The sequence below is a fragment of the Heterodontus francisci genome, chromosome 13 (genome assembly GCF_036365525.1).
Source record: "Heterodontus francisci isolate sHetFra1 chromosome 13, sHetFra1.hap1, whole genome shotgun sequence".
Classification (NCBI taxonomy): domain Eukaryota; kingdom Metazoa; phylum Chordata; class Chondrichthyes; order Heterodontiformes; family Heterodontidae; genus Heterodontus; species Heterodontus francisci.
Window position 1 is genome coordinate 45,133,921 of NC_090383.1, and position 12,079 is coordinate 45,145,999.

Below are 12,079 nucleotides of genomic sequence, written 5' to 3' on the forward strand. Positions count from 1 at the left end.
CAAAATTGCACACAATATTCCAGGTGTGGCCACACCAAGGCCCTGTATAATTGCAGCAAGACATCCCTGCTTCTGTACTCGAATCCTCTTGCTATGAAGGCCAACACACTATTTGTCTTTTTTAACCGCCTGTTGCACCTGCATGCTTATCTTCAGCGACTGATGTACCAGAACACCCAGGTCTCGTTGCATATTCCCGTTTATAGCCGTTCAGACAATAATCAGTCTTCCTGTTGTTACTACCAAAGTGATAGATGTTGAGAATATGTTTCCACTGGTGGGGGGAATCTCAAACTAGGGGACATAGTTACAGAATAAGGGGACACACATTTAAAACTGAGATGTGAAGGAATTTCTTCTCTCAGAGGGTGGTGAATCTCTGGAATTCTCTACATCAGAGAGTTGTGGAGGCTAGGTCACTAATTGTATTTAAGGAGGTAGATAGTTTTTTGAAATCTCAGGGAGTTGAGGGTTATGAGGAGCAGGCCCGAACGAGGAGTTGAGGCCTGGGATAGATCAGCCATGATCTTATTGAATGGCGGGGCAGGCTCGAGGGGCTGAATGGCCTACTCCTGCTCCGACTTGTTTTCTCTCAACATGTCCTGCCACCTTCAACAATGGATGTACATGCACCCCAGTCCCTCTTGTTTCTGCAGATTATCTTTAGAACTGTGCCTCCCCCCTATCCCTTCTGCCAAAATACATCACCTCACACTTGTCTGTGTTAAATTCCATCCACCACTTATCTGCCCATCCTGCTACCTCCTGTTGCAGGCAGTTTGTATCATCCTCACTGTTTGCAACTCCTCCCAAGCTTGGGATCAACAAATTTTGAAATTTTACTGTACTCCAAGATCATGTCAACTATGTATCGCAAAAACAAGCAAATGGTCCTAACTGTGACCCTTGCGAAACACCATCTACCATCCTCCAGTCTGAAAAAAGAACCATTTACCACAACTTCTTGTTTTCTGCCCTTCATCCAATTGGGCACCAGCACTCCTATTCCATGAGCATCAATTTTTTTAAACCAGCTTTTTGCATGGTATTTTGCCAAAACACTTTCTTTGAATCCATATAGACAACAGCCACTGCATTCCCTTCATCAACCTTCTCCGTTAACTGATCAAAAAAATCTTTTTTTTCCAGAACTGGAAAGTGGTGAAAGACAGGTGATAACATTCAGTCAGGTCATGTAAGGTCAAGAGGTTAGCAAGTAACTGGAAGAGTGTGCTGGCTCAAACCATAGCTAATTGTATCAGTATTCTGCACCTTGAAAATGCAAGTTTTGGGTTGACTGATAAATTGAACTTGCAACTTTACCTTTGAGCTGATGAATATGGGGAGGGTTATCCTTACTTCAAAGCATACTGAAAGATTGTTGGCTTCTGTGTCATCAACACCCATCATTTGGGAAAATAAATTGTGTCCACGCAATATTTTCTCCTGCATTTCCTGATTTGTTGTGCGTTAGGATGCTCCATTGGCTTTCCAATGGAATGAGGCAGCTGTGCAAATAAGTCACAGTACAAACATGCTGAGTGTGTCCCATTCTCTCTCAGCTGCGATGGAGAAATGTCAACAGCCAACCCAAAGGAAGAGTTAATTGTGTAACTAGTTAGGAACAAAAAATTTATATTAAAAAATCACTCTGCCCAACATCCCAACCCTCGACTGAAAGATAAAAAAACCTGTAGAGCTGCATTCAATACTCGAATGATCAAACCATTGAACAGGTGTTGACAGTTGGGAGGTGAAGCCTCAAAACATCCAAATAAATCATTAATGAAGCTATGACCAAACTGATTTTTCTCATGGTTAACATTTGAGAGACTTAACAAGTTGTGTTCTACCATAAAGTAGACCAATGCCATTTTAAGTTTATGTTGGGGCACTGAAGCAGAGATCCATGACTCTGCTCTCTTGGTATTTCTTTCCCAGCACATTACCAGGGTAATGAAATCTTTGGAGGACAATGCTTCCCATAGTCTCTTCTAGAAGAGAGGCATAAAAGACTTGCTGTGTGCTGGCTGCACTGGCTCCATTTTTTTTCTTCTTAATGGTAACAGGATTGGCTTGGAAACTTGTCTTGGTATTAAAGGCCTGCTTGGGTATACAATTTAAACCCGACCCAGGCCAGAGTCCTTTGTTTTTTCCCTGCGCCGACCCGACCACCCGAAATTAATGACGTGTTCTCTTATTCTTACTTCCCTTTCCATCCCTGACCAAAAGGCGGCACTGCCACAGTGTCCGACCCCGAATGCTGGACCCGGAAGAGAGACCCGACCTCGACACGTCGAGTTGTATCCAGTCGGGTTGGGGTCAGGTAGCTATGCTCTACTTGGTATTGACAATGCTAAATATTTTAGCTCCAATTTGCTTCCTTTCTCCCCTTACGAATTTTTCCCTTTCTAAAAAATTGACTTCTAGAAGGAGACAGTGTGTGCCAGGCATGCTTTGTGATGTCTCCATTATTCACCTAACTGCATGCCAAATGCTACTCAAACACGGAGGTATTACAGCTGAACCCATTCCTTTATCTAATGTTCATATATCAGTAAGGCCAAGAGAGTGTGGGCAAATGGCGCACTGACACGGAACACAAAAGTCCGAGTGTATCAGGCCTGTGTCCTCAGTACCTTGCTCTACGGCAGCGAGGCCTGGACAACGTATGCCAGCCAAGAGCGACGTCTCAATTCATTCCATCTTCGCTGCCTTCGGAGAATACTTGGCATCAGGTGGCAGGACTATATCTCCAACACAGAAGTCCTTGAAGCGGCCAACATCCCCAGCTTATACACACTACTGAGTCAGCGGCGCTTGAGATGGCTTGGCCATGTGAGCCGCATGGAAGATGGCAGGATCCCCAAAGACACATTGTACAGCGAGCTCGCCACTGGTATCAGACCCACCGGCCGTCCATGTCTCCGTTATAAAGACGTCTGCAAACGCGACATGAAATCGTGTGACATTGATCACAAGTCGTGGGAGTCAGTTGCCAGCATTCGCCAGAGCTGGCGGGCAGCCATAAAGACAGGGCTAAATTGTGGCGAGTCGAAGAGACTTAGTAGTTGGCAGGAAAAAAGACAGAGGCGCAAGGGGAGAGCCAACTGTGCAACAGCCCCAACAAACAAATTTCTCTGCAGCACCTGTGGAAGAGCCTGTCACTCCAGAATTGGCCTTTATAGCCACTCCAGGCGCTGCTTCACAAACCACTGACCACCTCCAGGCGCGTATCCATTGTCTCTCGAGATAAGGAGGCCCAAAAGAAAGAAAGTAAGGGGGCACAACAGCCTTTGTCAAGGACTAACCATAGTGCTGTCTCTGCTACCCAGGTGAGATCAACTAAGTAAGCACCGTCCAGGGAACAAATCTGGGTCCTTGTTAATCTGCAAGACTCAAGCTAATTACTGGATAACCTCATTGAACTACCACAGGAATCTCAAAGTCAAGAGATTAAAAGTAATGTTGATGCAATATCTCGATCTGGCCTAACCCTTTGTAACTAGTAAGTCAGCACAAATATACAATTTAGTCTATTTTAGGGGCATTATGGAGATAATGCCAAATGCACCAACTTTGTACAGTGCTACAATCCAGCAATTACAGAATAGCTAACTCGATGCAGTACTGTTCTACAGCATGATAGTCAGATCAGATTCACTAGCTTTAAAGGAGATTGGCCATATCTTGATGTAGCACTTTATCTGGTCTCAACCTACAACAAATGATGTAGAGCAAAAATTATGTGCAATGTTTATGATGTGTACACTTTTGTAGAATGTAAGTGGATGACTGATGGCAGAAGCAAGGTCAAGTGAGTAAATGCCCTAAAGCCCAAAATCATTGCCAAAATCTTTATTAGATGCAATTCAACATTGCAAAGACCATATTAGTAGAAGACTAGCAAGTACAAAGTGCAAAGCAACCAAAGTATAGATTGCAGGAGTAGAGCAGGTCATTTTGCTAAGCACACTATGAAAGAGTGTAGTGATAATACAAATGACAACTTCACATTGCACAGAAAGGTATAGAAAACATACAACAATGTTAAATTACAAACCCTTTACATCTGTAGTTTAAAGATTGGCAAATTTAGTTACAATAATTCTTTGTTAGTTGATCAGATTAAATTGAACATGAGATCTTGCTCGTCACTCAATTTTTATAAACATGCTTTATTAAGGTCTAAATAAAGAAAAAAACTTTACAAATAGATTCAGTTCTACAAAATAAGTCAGATTTGCTTCAGTACCACACAAAACTAGCTTTTATTCAGTTATAGATATTAATGTTGACATTTAAGTGTTGAAGCACAAATCTTGTAATAGCAAAAATATACAAAGCAGGAACCATTTCCCCACATAACTGTACTAGGCTGTCATTGATAAATTGTGATATTACATTAAAACCTACAGAAGTTCATAACTGGAGGTAATCTGCAGCAAGATGCAGAGAAAGGCAATAGTGTCTAAAGTGTTTTAATCGTGTGTGCCATTGACCATTGTGTGTGGTCACTATATTATGGGCACATGCCCACTAATATTTGCTATATCAAATATGAATCTTCATCTGCAGGGTGGCAAGCACTATTAAAAACAATCTTTTCACATGGGTGATCATGGCTTGTGGCACTGTGGCACAAAGTGATGCAATGAAGCAATTTTCTTTCAGTACAAATTCAGTTCTCCAATCCATGATTGTGGCCATTTCAGCTATAATGTTAGGGCATAGGTTAGTTTCCTTCCTTTCCCAAACAAAAAAACACTTGCTTATTAACCATTTTGGCACCAATCATTTTTGTACTGCAGCACATTATTTGAGATGAGACGATTTACTTCAAGCACTGAAAATCTTACAAAAGTGCTTTAAAACAATTCCGCAACCAACATTCTGGTTCACTGCTCAAAAATGGAGATTGAAAACAGAAACTATTCAAAATTTGGACACATTTTTGTATAAAATTTAGACTTGGCAGAACCAGAGGAAAAAAATGGAAACTTCAGGCTGTGGCCCTAGCTAACCTCTACTCTAGAATCCAAGCTGTTTGCTCCAGTGATCACTTGGAAAAATAAAATACTTTGAATCATTTATGATCCTGTATAGAGCAATGCACAAGTATTGCTGTCAGTGAAATTTTACATAGATTCAAACTCATCCACCCTCTGCTTGGTGTTCCCACGCCGGATTTGGCGAAGCGTCTTATATTTGTCTTGTCCTTTTCGGACATTTTCCATGTGAATGATGTCATTGGAAGTTTTCTTGCTTTCATCTCTGGCTTGGGCAAGCTCAGTGCTCAAAAGCTTTTGATGTGGAGGGAGGAAGAGGAGAAAGAACAATCGAGAGTCAAACCTCACAAAAATAAGCACAGATGGCAAATAAAACAGATGAAGTAATCATTGCATTTGATCCTAAATGTTCTACCTCAACTAGTTTCTCTCAGCCTCTAAGTTTATCATAGTATTTAAAATGTTTCTAATGATTTTAAAAGTTCCTTTACACTAAATTCTGGCTTCAATTTGAAGTAATTGTATTTTTCTCTCCATTCCAGTTCATATTTTATATATAAGGTGGCCCCACCTCATCTCCTTCTATCACTTTTCTAAGCTATAAACCACAGCTTTTCCAGTTTAGCCCAGTTTCCCCAGACAATTTAAAACCCATCAGGATATCTAGGCTAGTATGTCCGGGCCATGTTGAAACTTAAGCAGCTGAAGCACACAGGAATGGAATGGGAAGCTCAGACTGCCAAGCTTCTTTCTTTCAGTAGATTTTTATACATTAAGGACTTTACAGGTGAGATTCCTGCAAATGATAAAACTTCCAAAAATAATTTCTCCCTAACCAAGACTCTGCATTTTTCTACTTTGACCAGTGTGCTACATGATTACATTTCCACAGTCCAACCACAATAACAAAAAACTACATAGAATATTTGAGTATTTCCTAGACTTCTGACCTTTAGCCCTGTTCTTAAGCAGATACTTGACCAGCTTATGAATATCATCCCTAAAACACACCCATTTCACATTGCATGCTGCAGCATATTATTCAGCACAGTCAATACAACTCCTTACCATCAGTTGCTGTTGCACTCTCTCATTCTTCTCTACTTCTGTCACACGCTCCTCTTCATTTCTGTGATCCAAGATGCCTTCAGTTGCGAGATCAGCGCTGTACATGGTATGATTCTCTTCAGCATCATCATGTTCATTCTCTTCTAGATGCTCGAAGACTGGTGGAGGGGGTGGAGGGGGTGGGGCAGGGGCAGATGACACCATGTGCAGCTCCTCCTTTGTTTTCTCCAAATCATCCTGGACCACTCTTGCCTGAAGAGTTTAATATGAAAAATTAAATGTACAGACTTATAATAATAATTGAATCTAACATTTTAAAACAGAGCACAGTGGTTCAACGAAATAGCAGCCAACAATTCCCCACAGGGGCAAGTTCCAATCTCAGCTCATGAGGCACCACTCCTAAATGGAGCATGATCCATGGTGGGAAGGACCTTACTGCTATTAGTATTGTGAGGAAATAGGATAATGGCAGGTGCGCAACCCCCATTTTCCAAGATGCATCCCTCTGTAAGTGCTAGATCATGATCACAATCGCCCTCAGTGTCAATTTTGCAGCTTTGTAGTGAAGTGCAATGGTACTCACCACACCCCTCTCCATTCCTCCTAAACCTCGAGGAAATGCAAGATTTGGTGGTGGGGGCAATTCAAGCCAGCGAGAGTGTAACTCCCACTGAAGTAATATTGGATATAGCAGGATCGAATTAATATACACCTCTCCCTGCCTGTGCATTCTGCTCATGCTAGCTTTCACTGCTGTATTATGGGAAGGAAGAAAAAAAAAGGCTACAGACTGGGTTATCTTGCATCATCGTGCTACTTCAAGAGATACAGAAGCTGCAATATGTTCACCATCCAAGTATTCGCTTGCTTGCTTAAGTAAACAGCATGACAAGGAATAAAAAAAATTTCCCTGACACCAAAATCAGGATCTATCAACACAACCTCCTACATCTGGGTCAAGTTGTTGCTTCAGTGCAAAAATATGCTTAGCCTGGAGAACCACAGGCTTTGAATACCTATACCCACAAGGGTACCCAAACCTGAGCTGCGAATATGTCCACCATGAGGATACCCAAACCTGGGCTGCGAATAGCTATACCATTAGAGTAAACAAGTCTCAGTATTAAATATTTAGAATATATTAGAACTCAAATGTTTTTGAAAATTAATTCAGTGCCCGATGAGTATTATATTGAGCTTGATCAAGTCAGATTCTGGTGATAAATATAAAATGGGCTCTTCCAGGCTGTCAGATAGTCAAACAAACTGACCCTAATAGGAAGTCAGTGAAAACCTGAAAGAAAAACATTGACGTTAATGATAATAAGGGTATGTTGCCCTGGTATTTCTAGCACAAATAGCAGAAAAGATCAAGGAATTTCAAGTGCAAGTTACTTGCAGCGCAAGTTTCCGCAATCTTCTGTGCTGGTTGAAAAACATTGCGTTGGAAGTCAGCAAAACTGGCTGCTTTCCCAGGCTGAATTATTCACCATTGGGTGTTTCGCTAATTGTGCCTGCTTGCAGCCTTCGAGGCAGCTCTTCAAATTAAGGTTTTTTTTTAAAGGCACAAAAGCATGAAAAGCAAAACCTTTTAAATATGAATGTTTAATTTACTAAGAAACTTACAACTGTACACCAATGAAACTAGTAAATGTTTCTGTGCAGTTCTTTTTAAGTCATTTTCAATTATTTAAAATTGGTGGTGGACTAGACACTGCTAAAATGCTTTTTTTTTTGTCATAAACCCATAGGCTATGTTAATAAAACTTCACTGGGTTACCACTCAAATACATCAAGGAGTATTTAAAAAAAATATATATTTTCATTTAGAAAGTGTTCTAAAACTTGCCTGATTGTGCTGGCTCATAGACAATCTGAGATTATGCAAACTAGCTTGAGTGGAAACCTGAATCATAATATCAATTTTGAAAACAAGTGCAATTTGTGCTAGGATTGCCAATTGTGGCAAAAGTTAATCCCTAATTATCAAGGATATGTTTTATAGATGTGGAATGCAGCTCACTTGTTACTGTGAATGGTCTAATTTGAAAAGGTCATCTGAAGGAAAATCTGAGTTTCATGAAAAGTCAAAAAATGGAGTTCTATTAATTGGTAAAGGACACAGATGCATGAAGGGTTACCCTAATTTCTAAAAAAGATCCCGCTGTAGCTTGACCCAAATCTATCTCTAACGACAAGAATGTAAGAACTGAACCATAAACCTCAGTGCACTTACAATGGAGGATGGGCTCTGTATGCAGACATATCGCCTGCAGGTGTTTAAGGGCTCACATGGTCAGTGGCACTTGAGCATAATCCCATCCAAATTCCACATAGCTACAGCACCACAGACATTGTTACGTTTCTTGTATTCAGCAACGGAGAGGGGAGGGTGTCATACTCAGTGGTCTCCCTCACCACTTTCTGGCAAAGTTCCCAAGAAGACATCAGAGTAGCAGAGGGATCACAAAGGGGCAAACATAAAAAAGGACCTTAAAAATGCTACTTGCTGCAATTAGCTAATCATGGATTTGGCAAGGTTAGATTAAAATAAATGCTTCCTCATTTCCAAAGCAGGTCTTTCACATAAATGTGGACTTCAAACTAATAGGACCTCACCCGTTGCTGCCATTCATATGCCTCTTCCTCTTTCATTCTCCTAGCATTCTCTAGCTCTTCAATCATGGTCGTATAGTGTGATAACTCTGAAGCCTGTTACAGAATAGAAAACCAAGTACATACATTGAAAATTATAGTATAGTACAGATTTAAAAAATCCATCCCTTCTGCAAGTTTCATGAAATGAATTGGTGAAGGACCTAGTGCATATATTTAAAGTATAATCTATCCTCATGTCAAAAGGAAAATTGCAAACATTCTAAGCGTACTTATTTAAATAAGTTTTAACATTTTAAATAACATTTATCAACCTAAAGCATTACTGGTGTTTGACCTAGAACAGCTGGGCTTTGCTCACATGGTTAATCAGGAGGTGGAAGGAAGAGCAGAACTTGGTGAAATTATAATCACCAGGGAAGTGGTACTGACCAAACTGATGGAGCTGCAGACCAACAAGTCCCCAGTTCCTGATGGGCTTCATCATAGGGTCTTAAAAGAGGTGGCTAATGAGGTAGTAGATGCGGTGGTGTTAATTTTGCAAAATTCGCTAGATTCTGGAAAGGTTCCTTCAGACTGGAAAGTAGCAAATATAACCCCTCTATTCAAGAAGCCGGAGGGGGGGGGGGGGGGAAAAAGAGAGGCAGCGAACAGGTCAGTTAGCTTGACGTCGGTCGTGGGGAAGGCGCTAGAATCGATTAAGGAGGCTATAGCTGGGCACTGAGAAAAACTCAAGGTAATCGGGAATAGTCAGCATGGCTTTGTGAAAGGGAGATCGCGTTTAACCAATTTATTGGAGTTCTTTGAAGGAGTAACATGTGCTGTGGACAAAGGGGAGCCCGTTGACATACTGTATTGGGATATCCAGAAGGTATAAAAGGTTATTGCGCAAAGCTCATGGTGTTGTGGGTAACATATTGGCATGGATAGAAGATTGGCTGGCTGGCAGAACACAGTGCATAAATGGGTCCTTTTCTGATTGGCAGGATGTGGCAAGTGGAGTCCCACATGGGTCTGTGCTGGACCTCAACTGGTTACAATTTATATCAATGACTTAGATGAGCAAGGTAACTACATTTGCAAATGACACAAAGATAGGTAGGAAAGTATGTTGTGAAGAGGACATAATGAGCTTGCAGACAGATATAGATAGGTTGAATGAGTGGGGAAAAAATCTGGCAGTTGGAGTATAATGTAGGAAATTGTGAAGTTGTTCACTTTGACAGGAATAAAATAAAGCAGAACATTACTTAAATGGAGAACGACTGCAGAACTCAGAGGTGCAGAGGGATCTATCTGTTCTCGTCCATGAGTCACAACAAGTTAGTATGCAGGTACAGCAAGTAATAAAGGCGGCTAACGGAATGCTATCCTTTATTATGAGGGGAATTGAAAATAAAAGTAAGGATGTTATGCTTCATTATCATTGGTGACACATCATCTCAAATACTGTGTGCAGTTTTGGTCTCCTTATTTAAGGAAGGATGTGAATGTGCTGGAGGCGGTTCAGAGGAGGTTTACTAGATTGATACCTGGAAGGAGTGGGTTGTCTTATGAGGAAAGGTGACTGGGCTTGTTTTCACAGGAGTTTAGAAGAGTGAGGGGAGACTTGATTGAAGTATACAAGATCCTGAACGGTCTTGACAAGTTAGATATGGAAAGGATGTTTCCTCTTGTGGGGGAGTCCAGAACTAGGGGGCACCATTTTAAAACAGAGATGAGAATTTTTTTCTCTCAGAAGCTTATGCGACTTTGGAGCACTGCCTCATGTGGTGGAGGTGGGGTCACTGAATATTCTTCAGGCAGAGATAGATCGAATCTAGTTAGGCAAGGGAATCAAAGGTTATCGGGGCAGATGGGAGTGTGGAATTTGAGACACAAACAAATCAATCAGTCATGATCTTATTGAATGGCAGAGCAGGCTAGAGGGGCCGAATGGCCTACCTCTGCTCCTAATTTGCATGTTTTCTTTTTCCGCACTTCAATTCTGTGTTTGCCTAATTTTAAACAAGACAATTCTGATTTATAAATTAATGCCTTAATTCACATGAACTACAATCAGCTATTTTCAAATAGCTAAAGATTTAACAAACCTAATGCAAGATAGTCTTTATCAAAATAAATTAAATAAACGTTGATATCAAATCTTCCAAGCAATGTAAAGGCAATTTTTCTTCTGATACATCAGCTCACCAACTTAATGTTTATCTGCTAACACAATATGAATGAAGCAGGGACCATTAAATACAAGAATCATGAATAAATCAAACTCTTGTACAGCTGACAGTTTTAGTTATACCAACTCAATGTGCTGCAAGCCAGATTGCTTCAATTAAAGGTAGAGCAAACCAGTTCTTACCAATTGCTCCTGGTTCTTCATTTGATCCTCAGCTTGTCTCTGCAACTCCTCCTTCGCTCGAAGGGCTTCCAAGCGTTCAGCCTCTAGACGTTCAGCCTCTTCTTGGGCTCTTTTCCTCTCTTCTTCCAGAAGATTTGATCGCTGCCTCTGCTCAGCCAGGTCTAGGATCCAAGATAAAAAGAGTGCAATCAATCATCAGTGACTACGAGCATACCAAGGATGAAACAATCAGCTTCGTATTACCATATCTATAATAGCACTGAGACTGCCTCCTCAGATCAGCTCCCGGGTCCAGATTCAGGCTACATTTCACCAACTGTCAAGTATTTTACTTTGATGCCACATACTGTCAGTTCAAGTTTTCCAGGATCAGGAAACATTGTAAACAGGTGTTATCGACATCAGTCACTGAGAAGAATTCACAATATTCAATGCTCACTTTAAAACCAAAAGTGGAAGTCAACAGATTGCCAAGGAGAATTGGAGTAGAACTGAAATGACCCAGGCAGGCCTCAGTAGGCTGATTCTAGGATCTGAATCAAAAACACTCATTTATTTTCTAAATGGCAAGAAGCTACAAACTGCAGAGGAGCAGAGATGCAAGGGTTCAAGTAAGGAAATCACTAAAAGATAGTGGACCGATACGGAAAAATAATGAAAAAGGCTAACGGAATGTTTGCCTTCATCTCAAGGGGGCTGGAATACAAAAAAGACGGGGAAGCTAGGTAAAACTCTGGAGTACTACGTTCAATTTTGGGTTGGCAGGTGGTATTGTAGAAGCCCTGTAGATAGTGCACCTTGGTTGCAGTATACTGCTGTGGAAGGAGTGGACGTTTATTTCATGTGGTGGATGGGCTGCCAATCAAGTGATTCCCCAAATACTCTCCACCACCTACAAGGTACAAGTTAGGAGTGTGTTGGAATACTCTCCATTTGCTTGGATGGGTGCAGCTGCGGAATATTCCAACACACTCCTGGCTTGTACCTTGTAGGTGGTGGAGTGTATTTGGGGAATCAGGAGATA

At 41.1% G+C, this 12,079-nt stretch overlaps 1 protein-coding gene across 4 annotated transcripts in view; it reads right to left on the reverse strand.

Moving 5' to 3' along the window:
- Nucleotides 1-3,843: 3,843 nt before the first annotated feature.
- ezrb (ezrin b) overlaps nucleotides 3,844-12,079 on the reverse strand; it is a 142,182-nt gene continuing 133,946 nt past the window's right edge. For all 4 annotated transcript variants that reach the window (XM_068044764.1, XM_068044766.1, XM_068044765.1 and 1 more), the window contains 4 exons: nucleotides 11,056-11,216; nucleotides 8,700-8,792; nucleotides 6,078-6,329; nucleotides 3,844-5,303 (listed from right to left, as the gene is read on the reverse strand). In XM_068044764.1, the coding sequence (XP_067900865.1) occupies nucleotides 5,139-5,303; nucleotides 6,078-6,329; nucleotides 8,700-8,792; nucleotides 11,056-11,216 (671 nt within the window). In that variant the 3' untranslated portion in view covers nucleotides 3,844-5,138. The remainder of the gene's footprint in view (nucleotides 5,304-6,077; nucleotides 6,330-8,699; nucleotides 8,793-11,055; nucleotides 11,217-12,079) is intronic.